General features: G+C 36.7%; 1 protein-coding gene across 3 annotated transcripts in view; it reads right to left on the bottom strand.

Moving 5' to 3' along the window:
* AGMO (alkylglycerol monooxygenase) overlaps window positions 1–19404 on the bottom strand; it is a 193762-nt gene that overhangs the window by 99964 nt on the left and 74394 nt on the right. For all 3 annotated transcript variants that reach the window (XM_064444508.1, XM_064444506.1, XM_064444507.1), the window contains exons 4-5: window positions 15879–15982; window positions 11154–11249 (exon numbers count right to left, since the gene is read on the bottom strand). In XM_064444508.1, coding sequence (XP_064300578.1) covers window positions 11154–11249; window positions 15879–15982 — 200 coding nt within the window. The remainder of the gene's footprint in view (window positions 1–11153; window positions 11250–15878; window positions 15983–19404) is intronic.

The following is a 19404-nucleotide window of genomic DNA, read 5'->3' as shown; positions in this document are numbered from 1 at the left end:
GAGAAGGATTTAGGGGTAGTGGTGGATGAAAAGCAGGACATGAGCCAACAATGTGGTGCGCTTGCAGCCTAGAAGGCCAACCATATCCTGGGCTGCATCAAAAGAAGCGTGGCCAGCAGGACAGGGGAGGTGACTCTGCCCCTCTACTCCACTCTGGTGAGACCCCACCTGGAGTGCTGCATCCAGCTCTGGAGCCCTCAGCACAGGAAGGACATGGAACTGTTGGAGTGGGTCCAGAGGAGGGCCACAAAAATGATCCAAGGGCTGCAGCACCTCTCCTACAAGCACAGGCTGAGAGAGTTGGGTTTGTTCGGCCTGGAGAAGAGAAGGCTGCAGGGACACCTTATTGCAGCCTTCCAGTACTTAAAGGTGGACTACAGGAAAGATGGGGGCAACCTTTGGCAAGGCCTGTTGTGACAGGACATGGGGTAATGGCTCTAAACTAATGGAGGGTAGACTTAGACTGGATATAAGGAAAAAAATTTTTACAATGAGGGTGGTGAAACACTGGAACAGGTTGCCCAGGGAGGTTGTGGAGGCTCCATCCCTAGAAGCAGTCAAGATGAGGTTGGATGGGGCTCTGAGCAATCTGATCTAGTCGAAGATGTCCCTGCTCATTGCAGGGGGGTTGGACTAGATGGCCTCTAAAGGTCCCTTCCAACACAAACCATTCTATGACTCTATGATTCTATGATTTTCAGCTTAATATAACTTTGTACTCAAAATGGCTTTTTAAAATAAGAATTTTCACAATGTTCTCATTTCAGGAAAAAAAATATTTTAAATTAAAATTTAAAAAATTAACAAAATAAATGTGATAACAATAGCAGCACAGCTTTCAGTTTTTGTGGCAGGATTTTAACTGAAAAGAGAAAAAGCTCTCTACTACTATAATTTTTGTATGCAGTAGAAAGTTTTGTTTTAGACCTTTTTGCTGGAAAGTAGCCTGAAAATTTAAAAAAATAAGTTGCAATATCATTATTCAGTATCTGTATCAACTGTACTTCAAACCCTGTTTCATAGAATTTAGACGAAAAAGAGTCTGATTGTGAATATAAAATATTCTTGTTCTTTATATCATCATCTTGCAGTGATTTTGGGAATACAGAAAAATAGCTACCAATCCCCTAACTGTTGAAATACCCCAACTGTTGTCCAGTGATGACCTTATCTGTATTCTGACCAATATGGCTGGGGGGTTTATGTTTATGTTTGTTTCCCTGATACAGACACCTACTGTTCTAAATCAATTCCTGTCTCCAATTTTTCCTCTCAACACATCATGTGCACCTCAACTCCCATGCCAGTGACCCACAGATGAACTGCAGCATTCCAGCAAAACTCTTTTCCTGTTTGCTTTATTTATTTTTAACATTCCATAGCCACAAAAATAATTTTTCACCTGCCAAAATCCCTACAAATGGACTCGATAAACTGTCTACAAATCAGATATGTAGTTATCTTATGTACACCACTTATAAAACCTTTGTCAGACCTCTCCACAAAACATGTATTCTTATTACTCTTTTTTTTTTTAAACAAGCAACATATTCCCTGCATTATTGTACTTGGATATGGCTAAATAATAAAGCAGAATTACTGACAACACTTGAAGGAATTCCAAGAACAGTTTAATAAACAAGGCAAGCTAAAAGCTGCATGCTTAGAAATAGATTCCATACATTACTGAATAAAACATGCTGGAAGTAAAATCTTCATATATAATGAGAAATAAATGTTTTTTTTTCCATAAGAGTAGTTCTTATATAGAGATGTTTCCTTTGTGACAGCAATCCCTAGCCTAAAGGAAACATTATGCAATATCTCTTGCAGCATATAAGCACCTCCGTTTGCGGTCTCAGAGTTTGTCAGCACCGAGGGAAATCTTTATTGCCTGGTACCTGCACCACTTCAATGTAGTTCTTGTTTAAATAATGAGAAAAAATCGTGACATGAAATCCAAGGGAAACTTTACATCTTGTGTAACAACTCCTCCTGTCACCACTACAACATGAATCTTTACTTAACTCTATTTCAACATGAACGTTAGGAAGGAATGTCGACTGAGTAGAGCCGGCAATGTTACGGTAAAACCATTCGTATATAAAAAGTTGGGTTTTTTTCTTTGAGTATAAGAAAAGCTGTTTGTAGCACAGCATTACTTTCAAAATCATAGTGTTACTGATCTACAGGACTGGAGAGGGCAAATTCATCCCTGGAGAATCACTAAGGAGCACTCTCAACTTTGGGGTTTCTGTTAGACTAGTTGGTAGTAAACCACATATTACTATTGATTACCTCATCAAAATCAAGATAAGATTTTTGTTCCTAGTATATAAATCTATATTTCAGAAAGTCTGGTGGGGAAATTTAAAAATAAGACCTTAATTACATTTCCCAGTAGAGCTGCTGTGTTAATTCAGGACAACACACCCATGTATTTATACAGATGGCCCTGGTGATCATATTTGCCATGTGAAATCTCTGCAGGGAAGCTGGGGAAAGGCAGGACTCCTAGGATATGTGCTCGTCTGCCAGTTTCTCACTTTGAAATCCTCAGCAAACCCTGATTTATATACCGCCAACTGTTTTCCTATCTGATTAGGCGGTTTTCTACTCCAGTAAGCATGTAAAATGGATGTAGCCAAATCTCCACGCTGAGGAGTGAAAAAACAATATTTATAGTTTAGAAATAAAACAAGCAAGAGGAATCAGGTCTGTTGGAATCACGAAGAGTTTCATAGGGGGCGAATTTCTGATAAATCTGGATTGTAGGAATGGGAGGTGAAAGCCTAGTTTTAATGGTTAATCCGGTTTGGGCATATTTATATAGTAAACACACAGACTTAAGAAATGTGTTTATATTAATTTATCTTGAAAGCAGGCTGTTGTCACTTTTCATTGTTTTACGCCTCAACCAGGAGTTAAGGTTTGAATCATACTGGCATCTTACAGGATTATTTCAGTTAACACTTTCAAAAAGTGGGTGCAACTATTTTTTTTTCTTTAAAGATCAAATTAAACCTTGTTGTGGGAAAGATGAGCACATATAGGAAGTTTCAATCAATTTATCCACTAAAAATGAGATAAAAACTACACTAACTGGTTGTTTTAATTGCAGCTTTACAAATAGCAGAGCATGGAGAAAGTCATTCTTTCAGTCATATATCAAGTTAAACATTTTAAACAAACTCCAGGAGAAAAATTGCTATACAATTTCAGTATTTTTCAGCAGCTTGACAAATACATGCTGGCAATTGTGGGGAAAAAACCCAGAAAGTAATAAATCAGTATGCCAGTCCAGAAATAAACTAAAATATAGCCAAGAGCAGCTCTTCACCTTCCTCTTTAAATAGATCAAAATACAGTCAACAGCTACACTTTGTTTTTAACAAATAAGGGTCTTTCAAATTTTCTGTTGGCTTTGAAGTCATAAATAAGTAGACTCTCAGTGAGTACAAGCTATGAGAAAAACTCAAGAGTATTACATGCAATATGTTAAGATGGAAAGTTAGATTTTTTTTTTTCACAGTATCTCTAACTTACCTCCACTTTAATGTGATATCCTTTCATTATTACATTAACTTTATTTGGTAAATGAGTTGTTTAGATTGTTTTGTAGGATGCAGAATGTACTGGAAAGTGTTGCATCTCTAAGTAGCTCATTTCACTTTTGCCTTGATAATTTTCCAGAGACATAATAGACACAGATGGCCTAAATAAAACCCTTGAAATACGATTTTCAGTTTTAGGGTTTCTGCAGGCAGATTAGCAATAGTCAGGCCCACTGCTGCTGAAGTAAACACTTCACAGCTGTCTCTTGCAAGAAAAGTCTTTGGTTCACAGATCAGAACCCAACACTCAAACCCAAGGACTTAATTATTAGGATGAAAAGTCAAGTTCCTGCTTATGTTCTTATCCTATAAACTTTCCATTTCTGGCCTCATCAGTGACCCAGCTTCAACAGAGAACGGGAAGGGTTCCTCTGCCCAGATTGTTGCCCAACATATGGAAATCTCCAATATAAGCTGACTATCGTACAGCAGCTGCTTTCTGAATGAAAAAGATCACAGCTCCTGTGCTGCGTGTTGAACTCAGAAGTACTGGGTGCAGAGCACTACTCAGTTCATTTAAGTGACTTACACATTTTTAATTCCCCCTCTATTCTGCAGTTCAGTTGAAAGAGAAGCTAGATAAGAATAAAATACTTAACTCACCATCTCAAGGCCCTTCTGGGTAGACTTAGATACCTAAAAGTGCCAAGGAGGACTTAGGTTTAAAATTCCTGGGGCTGGTAAGCTGTGAAGTTGGCATTCCTAATCATCACTGAGGTCCTACATGCCAAGGAAGGAACTCCAAACCTCATCCCACTATGTTCCTCCTGATTACACTTAGCAGGGCAGAAACAGTGTGGTCTCTTATGAACATTTTATTTTCTCTCTTTTGTTATTATTTTTATTTAAAACAAAGAACAGAGTTATATGCTTTATATATCCAGAAAGATAATAATTTTCTCCCCTCTTGGAGGGAGGGAAACATGTAAAAGTGGAACACATTTTGCAGTTATTGCTAGTATTTCCGCTTAGTGATAGTCTTGTTAGCTTTGCTCTTCTCTGTGCTCTGGCAAGTGCGATGTTGACAAGACTTTTATCCTGCAGGTTGGTCAGAAAATCTAATAAGCCATTTTGGCAGACACGCTGTATAGAAGCAGTGAGTTCTCTTTGTTTTCTGGAATCATGTTTGAGTTTTATTGCCTATATTGTGTATGTATCTTATCTGGACCTACAAAGGCACCGTCTGCATTAAGTAAAGTATTTTTATCTCCCTGGTATTATTGTTCTCCTCTCTCCACAGTAATGCTTGAGCTGACAGTTTGCAGCAGGCAAACAATGAGTTTCTGAATGATAAAAGCATCACCTATCAGGAAATGGGACCAGAACTTTCTTTGTAAACCAAAATTTTGTTCTTCATGCAAATCAGAGATTGGTTCATTCCCCACTGGTTCTAGAATGATTTCTTGGTTCTTTGTAACAGTGAGAAAATCTAGCTTCCAAAAGCTGGTAGGCTGTCAGATGACGTGACCTGTTTCTAGGAATTTCACTTAAATGATCTGCATCACAGAGAGTTGTCAGACACAATCTGGAGCATCAGACTAGGAGAATGGCTCTATATCACCTCTACGTTACATTTATCTTTTTTTATGACTTTCAGCAAAAGTCTCGTCCGTGGTAAGTTTTTAGATTGATCCCTTGTAACCTGAAGGACAGGTGTGTGTGCTTCTAATTTCAAAGGGCACATCAGAGCAACCCATGTCTACTTTTGGCTAATAGGGTTGAATTAAAGAAAATAATCTTGTTCTTTCATTAATACAGAAAATGAAAGATTCTGTCGTATATGTTATTTGAATTCAAAATACATTGGATTATTACTGATTTTACCTTTTACTGGTGATGCTCCTTATTAAAAAAAACAAAAACCCAACAACCGAAAAAAAAACCAAAAACAACAAACCCAAAACCAAACCATGTTTCTCATCTCAGCCAGGAGATTAGTCCATCATACTCTGCTTCCACTGTGATCCATTCAATACCATCTCTATACCACCATTTTGTAGAAACTTCCACACATTACATTTGGCTCATTACTTACTGAATTTATAGGAACTATTCACAGTACATTAAATTAAGCATAAATATATACCTTTGTAAACACGGCCTCAAGATTTTTTTACCTACTAGCAGAGCATCTCCTTTTTTTTTTTTTTTGCAAACTATTAGAGATTTTAGCTCATTACCAAAACTCTTTATCCAACTCCACAAAACAACAACAGAAACAAAACTATCTTCTTCCCACTTCAAATGCTCAAAAGCATTATCATCAAATAAGTTTTGTTAAAAATGCCTTTCAGATTCAGAGTCTCATTTCTTGGTCAAATTTATCCTTCAGTTTTGAGAAACAGACTACCAAATTGCTTCTAAATTACTCAACTACTGGAAGTACTTTAAATAAACCTTGTTACACTTGTTTACTCCTGCCTTCCTTTCTTGTTTATTTAAATGAAATTACAGCACACAATGTGGAAAAGGTAGGTCCAAGAAAATGGAAAAATGAAATTTGCAAAGAAATAGAGGACCAATCTCAATTGTTAGGGCCTGGGAACTAATAACTGAATATTTTTTCTATTGTCTCATGCTGTCACTTATTTATCACATTGTCCTAAAGATGTTATGATTCTTTTAACCACCATCCAATAGACTTTTGTCTAAAATAGATTCTGCTTAAAAAGACAAGTTTCAAAAATAGCTTTTGCTATTGATACAGTAGTCATAGGTGTACTGCTACTTAAAAAAAAAATGTACATTTTAATGTATTTTACTTAATTTTACTTGGTTCTTTAATCCACTTGTTTAAATTCCTTACTACCCTATGCTCATATTTGAAAAAAAAAAACCCACAAACAAACAAAAAAAAACCCAAGAAAACAAAATGAAACAAAACAAAACATTCAGAACATTTTTTCTTAATCTGACCACCTTCCTAGGTAAGAGCTGATTGATGTAAGGACTTCAGGATTGGGCCACAATAGCTCACCTGTACTCAGGGAGCCCCGATGGGCTTTGCATGGCTTCCTGCCAGGAACAGAATTCCTTTTCATGAAAGCGGGAAGCCTCCACAATTTCTCTCTCTTTCAATGCTTTTCATTAAAGAAAACTGAGCAGAAGTCAAAGCTAAAGAAAGTCATAGACAGAAGCTTAGATCAGTACACACTGCACATAAGTGCAAAATTATTTTTTACAAATACAATATACTTCTACAGCAAGTTTAGGTTTTACTGAATTGGTGCTTTCTGACAAAAACAAATGTATTTTGGCCTATATCTGTAGCAATTTCACATCTTTTCTTCCAGACTGCATGAGGTGTTGCCAAAATTTTTCCCATTCCTTGCCTGTTTTCAGCCATGTTACTCCTGGTTAATAGTAGTGGCTCACCTTTTTCTGCTCCCAGAGTTCGATGAGGTAGGAAGGTTTAAACAGGGGAAAAAGAGATGCCTTAAGAAACCTGACTTCCATGACTATGGTAAAGGGCAGATTACAGTCTTTCCTTAAATTAGAAAATTAAACAGAAACTAATGCATGTCAAAGATCAAACAGGCAAGGAATAATCTGCCTCTGCAATTACTACCAACAAGGATTGATTCAGTTGATACTTTCCAAATACAATTTGACATCCCATAAAAATTACAGCTAAACCAACAGAAACTAATTTCTGTTTTTCACAGGTGTCTATCAGGTTATAAACACACCTAACTTATTGGTTGTAATAAATGCATAACGGAAGGATATAGTTTATATAAGCCATAGACCTTCCGAATCACCTGTGAAAATAAACTGAAATGGAGTATTTCTGTCTGTCAGTAACAGTCCTGAAACATTTTGTGGCTTTTGAAAAATTAGATTTTTAGTGCTCTTTGACCAAAGCATTTTTTTTTACTCTCCTTATGATCTAGATGAGAATGGTCTAGTCATAGAAACATTTCTCCCAGACCATTTAAGAGCAGATCTACTGACTGGGTTATTCTATTGACCTAAATAGTATTGGATAGGACCAAAAATTGTTTTCTCTTGATTTACTGAGACCCTATCTTTATGCACCATTACAGAAAAGTGTTTTCTTCAGTTGTTTTCAGGTTTTGTGGGCTGGTTTTGATTTTTTTTTTTTCATTTTTCATTTCAATAAACTATTATGAGTTTATTTCAATACTTTGGTGCTACTCTGAAATTTTTTAAAAAATCTTTGGAAAATTTCAGATTGCCATGTATACATAATGCACAGAAGCAGTGGGGGAAAAAAAGTGGACTTTAGACAGCAACGTTCTTGTTATGGGAGAATATAGTTAAATGCAAATGCATAACAAGTCACAAAGTCGCGTTTTCACTCTAGCACACCTGACCTTTCTTTATTAATTACAGAAATGCCTTTCTTGTATCAACAGCCCATTCTGATTTTGGTACTAAAGATCTTTTATTATTACTAAAAGAATGGTATAGTGCAATGTTTATATAAGATCTATGGTGTTTAAAATGCTGTACTACTTTATATAAAAGGCCAAAAGCTAATGCATACCAAGTATGCAGGAAATAAAGAAGTCTAACTGAGGTAGAACAAATGGGTACTTTTGATCTTTATGATTTGGTATACTGTCTTCACAGGAATACACAAGCCACTTGAGTTAAGATAAAATAGATCATGTCTGATCTGCTAGTAGGAAAGCTGGACAAAAACTGATGTAACAAATATTGAAGAAGGTCAAAGTTATAACACAGGAAACTTCTCTTAGCGCTGTTTGAAACAGCACTGGACACATTCTAAATTGAAGTATAGGAAAATATCAGGGATCAAACTTTGGCTATGAACTTTTGCTCTAGGCTGAAACATGGCATAGAAATTTTCATCACAGCATGATCCTTCTCTTGTAATTACTGAATTCAGTTTAAATTACTCCCAAAACAAAATGCCTTCCCTCAGAAACTTTCATATACTTTTGTTCTTTCCTATTAGTTAAATGTATTTTTTTTAAAAAAAATAATGTGTATCATTTATTAAGCTTTTCCATGTTATTAAAAACAAATTGCTTATTAAATAAAAGATAATTTTTTACTGTATCTTACTAGATTTTATTTTGCTGAAGGAGAAGGATGTGTAAACAAAATTTGTGAAGATACAATTTCCAAACATACTTGACTAGTCAATATGGGGTCAAACCTTGTCTAAGGAAACATTGATACGAATTAAAAGTAATAGATATCTGTACACAAACTTAACATTTCTTATCAAATGCTTGTGCATTTTAGAAGCAAACTATTACATCTTGCACTGGCAGAACAGAAATAATGAAGCCTATCTCCACTAGACCCTCAATGACGTACTGCCACGCTGTAACATCACACACCACAAGCTCCCAGAGGACACCTGAGCTGCCAGGAGATGATGAATCACAGCTCTCAGAGCAAGGGCTAGCAGCAGTCGCTGAGACAGGGTGCTGTTTTCTATATAACCCTAGGCCTGCAGCCCCAGACAAACCTCATATGTTGTGAAACTGCTGGAAACTGAGACTTACAGAAAGGATTTTCATTTTACTATAATCTGTGCAAGATAATTAGAACTGTTAAAATTCAGGAAAAGGGCTGTTAAAAAAAAAAAATTAGAAATATCACAGCTTTAAACCGTTAAATTTTAACAGTTGTTGCAAAAAAAAACCCAGTATAATGGTGAAGCATCATATTAATTTCACAAAAAAATATTGGCTAATATAAACTGCATTGCTGCAACAGCTGCTACTATTTCCCTTCCTTTCCCTTCTCTCGTCTGTTATGCCCTTGCCCTTGAGAGCAGGAAATCTGCTACCACAGGGTGTAAACCTAGTTCTATTTTGACATAATTTTTGACCTTAAAGCTTGACTTCAACATATTTCAACTCATTTCAGCTGCGCTACAAAATCAACAATATCAACATTAAGACTATCTTCCCTTGTAAACAAAGATCTCTGAATGGATCAACCGGATCAGTACAAAAGAACCCCTGTTTTCCTACTGGCACAATAATTTAATAGTAGGTAGTGCTTATCTTTTCATTATGACTGAAATTCACTCCTGTCTAGGCCAGTGTCTAAACTTGGCACATGGCGCATACGCTATGGAAATTCTTTGTAAGCCCTATGACGGATTTAGCACTTTAGAGGGATGTAGGCGATTCATAGGCCTCTGAAATTCACTTTAGAAACGTTAGATGCACATTGTGGCACCAGTGCTGAGACTCACTGGGTTACTGCTACACAGCAAAACATTAGAAACACCTCAGCAAAGGAAGAAATGGCTTCAGACAGCAGAGAAGAGGTAAATGAGGCATATTATGTTTTAATTAGTGTTAAAACACAGTAAAAACAGTTTGAGGAACGTAAGGCATGGTCAAAGAAACTTTGCTACCACAGGATTCAGAATATTCCTTTGGTATAATTTCAAAGTGTTCAAATCTGTTCAAAACGTTTTGACAAGATTAATTGTGTATTGCTTGAGCTTATGCAAGTTCTGTGGATGTATGTATGTCATTTTATTGTAAGCCTTTCCTATTCACATATGATGATGCAGACCATCAGCCATGTATTAATGAACTTAGAAATGTGCCCAACAGAAGTGAAATTTCAACAACAGAAGTTTGCTATTGGGTCGCTGCAAGTAGCTTTTTTCCTTTTTTATTTTTTTAATTCTTTTTTTTAAAGCGAACACACATGAAAGAGAAAATAAAACTTGTGATTTGAACAACACAATCTCCTAAAACAGCAGATCAGGAAAATAAAATTGTCTTCCAACATAATTGTCCTATAGATCACATGATGAAACTACAGAAGGAAAAAAACCATCTGTATAAGTCAGAATAATCAAAGGAGTAAGTGTTGTAGAGACAATTAGCCTGCAGCCTACTCAGGCTACTGAGAAATATGCTACTGACATATAACATGGAATACTTTTAAACACCTCTACTGTAGTGTGAGGGAGAAGGCAGAAGGCTATTCAACTACCTGAGAAGTGTGGGAAACTACTTACTAATTACTGTCGGTTGTTGACTGCATATGTATGGAAACTAGATATGGTCTATGCACTCACAAAACACAAATAAATAGGTGCAGTCATAAACAAATAGCCATGAGATAATCAAAGAGCATTCTTCATCTGAGAACTACTTGCACTGAGAAGGAAGCAATATTTGACTTCAGTTTTAACTTTAAATGATCTTTAAGAAGCACTGGGTTTTGGATATTTTTCCCTAAAATATTTATCTTAGAAACAAAATCAGTTTCAGTATCTGCCAGAAGTGTTTAATAAGCTGCAAGATAGGAAAATATAGTATTAAAATAGCAAAAAGTTTTGATTCCTTACAGTTACTTTTTTTTTTAAATCTAATTGGGACCAACTGGCCTCATTGCTTCTTATAAACTTAGCAATATATATTCAGAAAAAGGAATAAAAATGAACAGATGTTTCTCCTTAGAGAAGTCAGACAAAGATTTTTCTTACACAATAAATCAGCTGCTAGTGGATTTCCAGGACACTGCTCCAGGCTAACTGTTTAGGTATGGCTTGAAAACATGGTTTACCTCTGTATGTATCCAAAACTGGTAAAGCAGATTAAACTGTAGATGAACAGCAAACACTGAAGGGGGAATGAAAAGAGCCATGGGCAAGTTGAAAATCTGAAAAATGAGAAAGAAAATATACTTTAGATATATCATACTGTTGTATCAAGGGCACAAAGCACTGCACAAGATAATTGCTTCTTCTAATACCTCCATAATGTAGACATTATGTAGAATAGATACTGATTATTATTTTACTACTAGATATGCTATAGCAAATCAGACACAAATTGCTGCTAAAGTGATTTGCCAAAAGTCATAAAGTGAGCAAGTAGAAAAATCAAGAAAAGAACTCAGAAACCCTGAGATTATATGGTTATTCTCTATACTATACAGAGTAGACAGCAACATATCCTTGACACGAAGGGTTCACTTATAGGGGAGAATTATCACAGAGTAAGCAAGGTGTGAATTTAAAACACTATTGCTTTTCCGTCTGAACTCCCCACGTGAGCACCATAAGGGCAAGGTGGCTTACTTGGCTTTCAAGGTTAATTATAAATTTGCACCTTAACTTCCACAAGGCATCTCCCTCGAAGCCCCGATATATTGCTGAGTTCTAAAGATGTGTTAGCATGAAAACTGTTTCAGAAAACTGCTTACTTAGGAAAGACTGCCTTGTGCAGAAGACTACTTAAGCAGAAGAGCCACTTTCAAACTCACAATTATCGATGCCCCCATACTTTAGAAGAAATACCCTAAACACTGGCATGGAGTCAATCTTTTTTGTAAGTTCCTTCTTCCTCCTTCCTCTAACCTTAACACCCTTAGTATTTAATTATTAAAAGGGGGGGATCTACAAAAATAGAGACTGAGAGATATTTGTCCCACAACTGCCATAATGTTTTCGCAAGATTATTTTACAAAGAAGCCAAGAAAGGAGTAGGACACACAGCCAGATTTAAGTAAAGGTACTGAATTTTTGTTCTTATTATTGATTGTACCTGTCTAATGGCATGATAAGAGCAGGAAATTTTTTAAAAGGAATGGAGAGGAAGTTGAAACCCAGATGGTTTTCAGATTATTCATGGAAGTTGCTGCAGGATTTAAAGCAGGGTTAAAAATTATATGCTTTTTCCCTAAAAGTATCAGAGACAGTTTGGTGGTATTTACAGATGACTCAGAAGGGAAGGAAGGATCATCTTCATACTTATTTTCTAACCTACTTCTCACAACGAGTACTAGGATTTCCCCTCTAAGTTGTGAGATGAGGGAAATTTTATACAGGTAAATTTGAGATTGACAAAGAAGAATGTTTTCCTAACTGCCTCATGTTTCCTTGCAACATAAGCTTTATTTTGCACCGAAAGGATTTCAAAGATCATTTAAAAAGTAGAATGAAAACATGCCCCATACAAAAGATTTGGTTTGTCCTATCTGTGGTTCCACTGGAACAAGAAGATCAATGTCGGGGGAAAAAAAAAAATCATTAAATAGTTCTTCACTGGAAATGCCAATTCACCAAATCAAAACATTTCATGGGAATGTACCGACTTTCACTACCCTGCAGAGTAAAAGCTTTCCTTGTTCCAAGATGGAATTTCTGGTCAAAACTGCAGAGAAACACTTATCACATGCACAGATCTTTTCCCACTTGTAGATTCAGCAACAGAGGTTGAGAGCGAGCCACAATAACTGATAACCCGACAGGAAAGGCACTCATTGAGGGGGTGGAGAGGGATTCCTATCTGGGGCTGCTGCACTGCAGCTGTGTGCCTTCACACTTAGGGCATTGCCCCTTTTGAAGGGTGTGTGTCCAATGCATGCTCTACCTTCCTCCCTCTCATTTGTAAGTAAAAGCTTATAAACACTTCCACTACACAAAGGGAAAATGTTGAACCTCCTGAGGTTTAGCAGGAGGGCTGAGTTGCCTACACTGGGACCCTCCATGTCCATGCCGGGTCTCGGGGCCCACCTGGCGATGCGGCCAGCTCCCACCGGCAGGCTGCGGAGGGGTGGCGGGGCACAGCAGGGCAGCTGCCAACTGCTCCTTCACATGGGCTGTACTTCTGTGAGGATTCATCAAGAGTTAAAGGTAAAAAAAGAAAAACATCCAAACATCCCTTACAGATCCCAGACCTGGCAGACTCCTCAGTAGGTAAGAAGTGAACTTTGTGACTCTGCTGAAAAGAACAGTGTTACCTCTTCCCTTTCCCGATTTATATACAGATGTTTCCACTGCTTTTAAACCAAGAAGGCATAATTCAACCCTTTTTCTAAACGTATAGACTAAAGCTATCAAATTATCATGGATCTATTATTTGCAATCAAATCTTACCCTTCAAGGAGAGTTAAGAACTGGTGCTCACAGAATTAAGTAATAGCTTTTCAAGGTGTGTATCTTAGTTTCTCCTTATACAATTACACTTTAACGAAGTGTTTCATCAGAATCAAAGGTTTATACAGCGTTAGCTTGCTGGTTTCTCCTTAAAAATAAATATACTTTTTTTCCCACATCTTTTTTCCCCACAAAATGGGCTTCAAAAGCATCTCTTAGTCTTAACAGTAGGTCTGCTTCACTATGGCCCCTCACTGGAGTAACAGAAACACTGTGTGTGCAAACAACACGAAGCAATACACATTTGGTTCCAAGTTCAGGAGTACATCTCTGATTGGCCTTCAAGCATGTTTTTCTCTTCTCTTCTCTTTCATTTCGCATCTTTTCAATCAGCTCGAGCACAACCCACACAGATTATTATGCTGATTTATTTATCTTATAACGTTTAACTTAAAACACATACAGAGCTGGCAGCAAAACAGTCCCACAATCCCACATCATCCACCACAACTTTCTCACAGCCTCCACAAAACTGCATGTCAAACTGCATTCAACAGTACACATTCAGCAACATCAGATCACTCTCAGAGAGTAACTAAAGGCTTCACTGAGTTTCAGCTTCAAGGCAGATGTATCCATGGGGTTCTGGACAAGTCTGGCAGTCTAAAAATATAGCAGTGCTATAAGAATTAGCAAGAATAGATTTCATGCACAGTAAGGTTTTGGAGAAAGGAAATTGGCACACCTCTCAAAAGTTCTAGAGGGAGGTAAACCAATATTTACATTAATCAAATGTCTTGGCTAATACCAAATATTTGGTGGGAAAAGCACTGCACGCAACAGTACTATGGATTCCTAGGTTGACTTTCCTTTGCTCAAAGCAAATGAATTTAAATGTACATATATTATTTGCCAAGTGATACCAGTGTGGTCCTGAGGATGGTTTTCAGAATCTAAGGTGGTCAGACATCTTGGCCTTCCTGAATACTTTATGCTCTCTGAGGTATCATCCTCAAAACCACGCAGGCAGACGAAGTGCTCATGCACACACCCATATGCTAACACAGGCTTTTTGTCTTTTTTGAATTATTGTTTTTGTTAAGCATTTGCACATATGGTCCCAATGGGTAAATGTGAAAAGGTTAAATCTTTAACATAGCAGTATTTACATAGGAAGCAGAGTTGTGACAGAGATGCATCTCTTCCGCTATTGTTCATTATGGCCATTTAAATTTGAGGCACTCCTACTAGATTAGATGACCATTTTCTGAATTAAAAACTAACAAGAATTTACAGAGAAGACTTTAAGAAGCAAAATGGATAGTATCTGCTTCAAAATTTCCAGAAGAACTAATCATTTGTTTGGCATAGCACTTTAACTCACCTAGTGTCATGGGCTTGAAACAGTTATGAACGAGCTAAGTCTATGCTCAGTTATGTGAGCATAAATCCAGACTAACTGTAGTTAGAGGAGTTACGGTAGATTTGCATGTGTGAGCACACACACTTGGCTTTCAGTCATTTGCTCATAAGCTAGTTTTAGAGATTGACAGAGGACTGTGGGTCTCCTCCACCGTCAGTATTATACTTCACTGGAGAAGAGCATTTATATGTTTTATATATACAAAAATACATTTTAAACTCTAATTCTGAAAATTCAAGTTTTGAAGTTATTATTCTTTTTTTAAAAAACAAATAACCAACCAACCAAACCACAATCTGAGTTAAAAAATAGAGTCAAAAGATAACATGAGAGTGCAACTGAGGAAATCAGCAGATAGTATGTTACGTTTATGATTGTATTTGGAAACATAAATTTTTAAATCTGTAAGTGAGTACTTGTCTTAATTTATACTGCATGTGTACACAGCTCACACCATTAAAAAAAAAACAACTTATATCTGAAATAACACTAGGTAAATGTAGTAGCATATTGCCCTTACTTAGTGGAGTACTGACACACGACATGAATGAGCAGAGACAAATAAATACATTTGCATGTCCAAAGCAATCTTTAGTAACGATTTCTCTCCCTGCTCCTTTCATTTGCACAGACATATTCTTGAGTAGTTATGCTATACTCTGATCTTATCCTGTACGTATACATGAATAACCCAATGAAAAAAAATTGTCCCATTTTACTCAAAAATCAATGAAAATATAAATACAGCGTTATAATTAGCCTTCTTAAACTTAACTACTGTATCCCTTTTCAAGTTTGCTGTAAAACATTACTGAATGTATTTTTAAAGCTTCTGATTCTCAGGTTCTTCGGTTTCAACCTCTGAGCTTTCAGTGTCAACCATCTTAAATAATTTATATGTTTTTCTTCAAAGGGAAATAAACACTATGTTTTCACTTTTACTAGATCTTGTTGATATTAGTTTGTCAAATCTCGTACAACTTACCCAGGAGGTGTATTTCTGCAGGAAAGATTGTCTCAAGGCTGTGAATAAGTTGTAATCTTCAGAACTGTGATGTACTTGGTGCGCTGCCCACAGTATATTAACCTCTGCAAAACACGTAATTTCTAATGAGGTATGCACTAGAGAACAAGGCAACGTTTGTTTCCCAAGGCCTTTTTTCTTAAGCTAAAAGCAACTAATCCCCCAACTTACACTTTGCTATTTTACCATCGTATAGCAGGTAATAAAACCTAATGTTCAGAGCTGAGTTTGGGTAGGCTGGCTTAAATGTTAGTAAGGTAACATAAGTTACATAAATCAATGTAACTTTCACACTGAGGAAGGAGAGGCTGTGACAGGAACTAAAATCACTGCTGGAAGAGCAGAAGGATGTGTGAGATGACAGTAAAACAGCCAGAAAGACTGAGCTGAGTCCTGATAACATGAGGCAGTAGCAGCTCTCTATGGGGTTCAGAGGGACAAGGACTGAGGATGCTTTCAGGCCTGCATTTGTTCACTGAAGTTATATTTCAAGGCTAGAAGGGAACACAAAATATTCCACAAATCTTGCATTTCAAATTTAAACAACTTAACTGGTGTCTGCTGTTATGCTTACAGTTTTCTGGAACACGTAAATCTTCAAGCTCACTAGTACCACAGACCACAAAACACAGCCATTGCCTGCCCACTAGTGACAAATGGAAAAACAAATGGTTGCTTGCTGGGAACTGTGGACCCAGCCAAAGGAAGGCAGTGGCTCTATTGTGTTACAGTTCAAAAAAAGTTGCTGGAATAAGGGCAGAACTAGTGTCAGCCATGTCCTCTGAAGGCATAACACCTCTAATGCACTGCAGGGAAGACAACTTCAAAATCCTGATTGTATTTCAAGGCATTTTCTCATTAAATGCAGATCTGGGTGGCCCCTCTGCATTTTATATTGATATCTGGACAGTCTTAAGCAAGAGGATTAAGATAGAGATATTCATGGCCATGAGATGTATAGCTACGAGGATGACCTTAATTATAGCAAAATGAGAAAGTGGGTGGTTAATGCAGCCCAAATAATGCCTATTTAGCATAAACCTAAATTTACGGTCACATGTATTTCAGGAGACGAAGCAGACACAAAGCCTCAGCTGATTACAGAAATTAAAAATTAACTGGCCGTCCACCAGCTGCACACTCCCACTGCCACTGACTTGTTTCACCAGAGCAATTAAAGAAGTGCCTTTGGTAGATATTAGAATCTCATACATAGAATAACCTTATGATGTGTAAAGTCCTGAAATTATCTGGTGCCAAGCTTACACCAAATAGTTTTTCTGGTGATTAACATGTACGTACAATGTAAAGTCATGCCAAAAAATCATCTTAATGTATCTCAAGGTGTCTCCACCATTTCAGGGGACTAGACAGTCTTGTAACAAGACGTAACAGTGCTGTATGCCAGAAACTGATAATTTTAAATCTAATGAGTTTTGACAGTTTAGTAATTTACATGACAATAGTATATTTGAATGTCCTCTAAGTCCTCAAAAATCCTTACAACTGCTGAATTAAATCTGTAATTTCAACTATCATAAAACACTTACCACTCATTCTGAGAATTCTTCTTCTTTAAATGCATTTGTTCCTTCAGGAACGAATGTTCATTATATCAAGAATTAGTGATCTCTCTCAAAAAAAAAACAAACCCCAACAACATCTCTGCCTAATGAGCTCACTAGGAGATGAATTATTCAGGTGAGCTTCAGTATTCAATAATAATTTGTATTTGAAATGTTTCCCAAGACCTCGACAGAAGCTAAATGAGTGAACAAAGCATCTGAAAAGGTGGAGGTTAAAGACCTGTCTCCTTAGTTGTTTTAAAAGCATTTACTTCCTATCACAAACTGTGTGTAACACAAGCCTCCACTCAATGAAGTACAGCTGTACAAACAGGGTACAGTAACTGGATCTTGCTTCTTTCCCTCAGTCATTTTTCAGCATTGTGAAAAGTTCAAGGAAGGGAATCTATGATGATTTTTACAGTCTACTTTCATTGTAGTTAAGGTCAAATGGTTTTCAAAATGAATTACTAAAAAGGGATTTTATTAGCATTCATTTTTCAGTTAAACTGCCTCTTACACTAACAAGAATATAGAATACTGTAACTGAATATTGGTAAAATGTTAATCTTTCAGATGTGCAAGTCAGCTTAAATGTTCTATCATTCAAAAATATACCACAGGAATAATAGGGACATAAACAAACAATTATGTCACAAGTAATTTAACTGCTAAAGCTATTTCTGACTTCTTCTGTTACAGCTAAGTAAATTAAATCCTGCTCCTTAATCCTATTCTTGCTGACATCAATGGCACAGACTATGTTAAATTCCTTGGAAAAATAGGCAGAGTTGATCAGAAATCATTTTTGTCCTAAATGTTTATCTGAAGAAACTGATCATCAATAACTTTTTATTTGAAGTAGAAGAATAACATCATGAATAAGTGTGAAATGGATTGCCCCAAAACTCAGTCTCTAACCATTAGTACATTAAAAGTATAACAATTTTAATGCCTAAGAGGCATCTCACAAACGTAAGAAACAGACCAAGTGCTCATCAAGGAATACAGCTGACTGCTCACCAACTACCCGTGACAGAAACCAAAAAGTATGTGTCTATGGAAGAGTTGTGGCTTCACTTTTTCATTCATAATCATGGTAACTTGAAGCAAAATGAGAAAAGTTATTTGAACAAGAACGAAATTATAAAAGACTGCCTCCCATCCACTTTCTCTTACTTACTACTACATAATGACTTAAGAAGAGAGTAAGACTGAGATATGGCCAATTCCAACACAGTTTTTTGAAAAAAAAAATTATGTAGAAAACAGGAAGTATTAATGCATTTTGTAGATCTTTCCAGTCCAAATTCTCCTGTGAACATGCAAGGAAAAAGTAAGTGATGGAAATGGAGAAGCTTCCTGAACAATGACCTAATGGAATTTTTTGTTTTCTAAGTCAAATATAATTGGTAAATAAAATAAAGAGTTACACAACTGGAATACACATAGGCACAAAACAGCTATTTTTGATTCAGGGGAGTGAATATCACAGAATCAAAGAACAATTCAGGCAGGAGGGGACCACAGGAGTTCTCCAGTCCAACCTCCTGCTCACAGCAGGACCAGCTATGAGCTTTCTCCACCCATGAGCTATGAGTGCTCCACCCACTTGGGTCTTGGAAGCTTTCTGCAACTTCTGCCATAGCGGAGAACTATCTCTAATAGAAGATAAAGGTGGCCTTTCCATTTTGTGCATTTGTGACGAAAGTTATACAAATTATAACATAGCACACCAAGGGTCTCCTTTCCTGGTGTGCTTTCTTCGGGTTCCTTTTCATGGCTGGAGACCTGGTGTGCTATTTGAATCTGGGGATGAACAGAACAACTACATCTTGCTACTGGAGTTAATTATTAATACATTATTATTACCATTGTAGAGAATCAATTAATATCTTCTGTTACCCAATATAAACTAAAAG

The sequence above is a fragment of the Phalacrocorax carbo genome, chromosome 2 (assembly GCF_963921805.1).
Source record: "Phalacrocorax carbo chromosome 2, bPhaCar2.1, whole genome shotgun sequence".
NCBI classification, from domain to species: Eukaryota; Metazoa; Chordata; class Aves; order Suliformes; family Phalacrocoracidae; genus Phalacrocorax; species Phalacrocorax carbo.
This window is presented reverse-complemented; position numbering and strand designations above follow the sequence as displayed.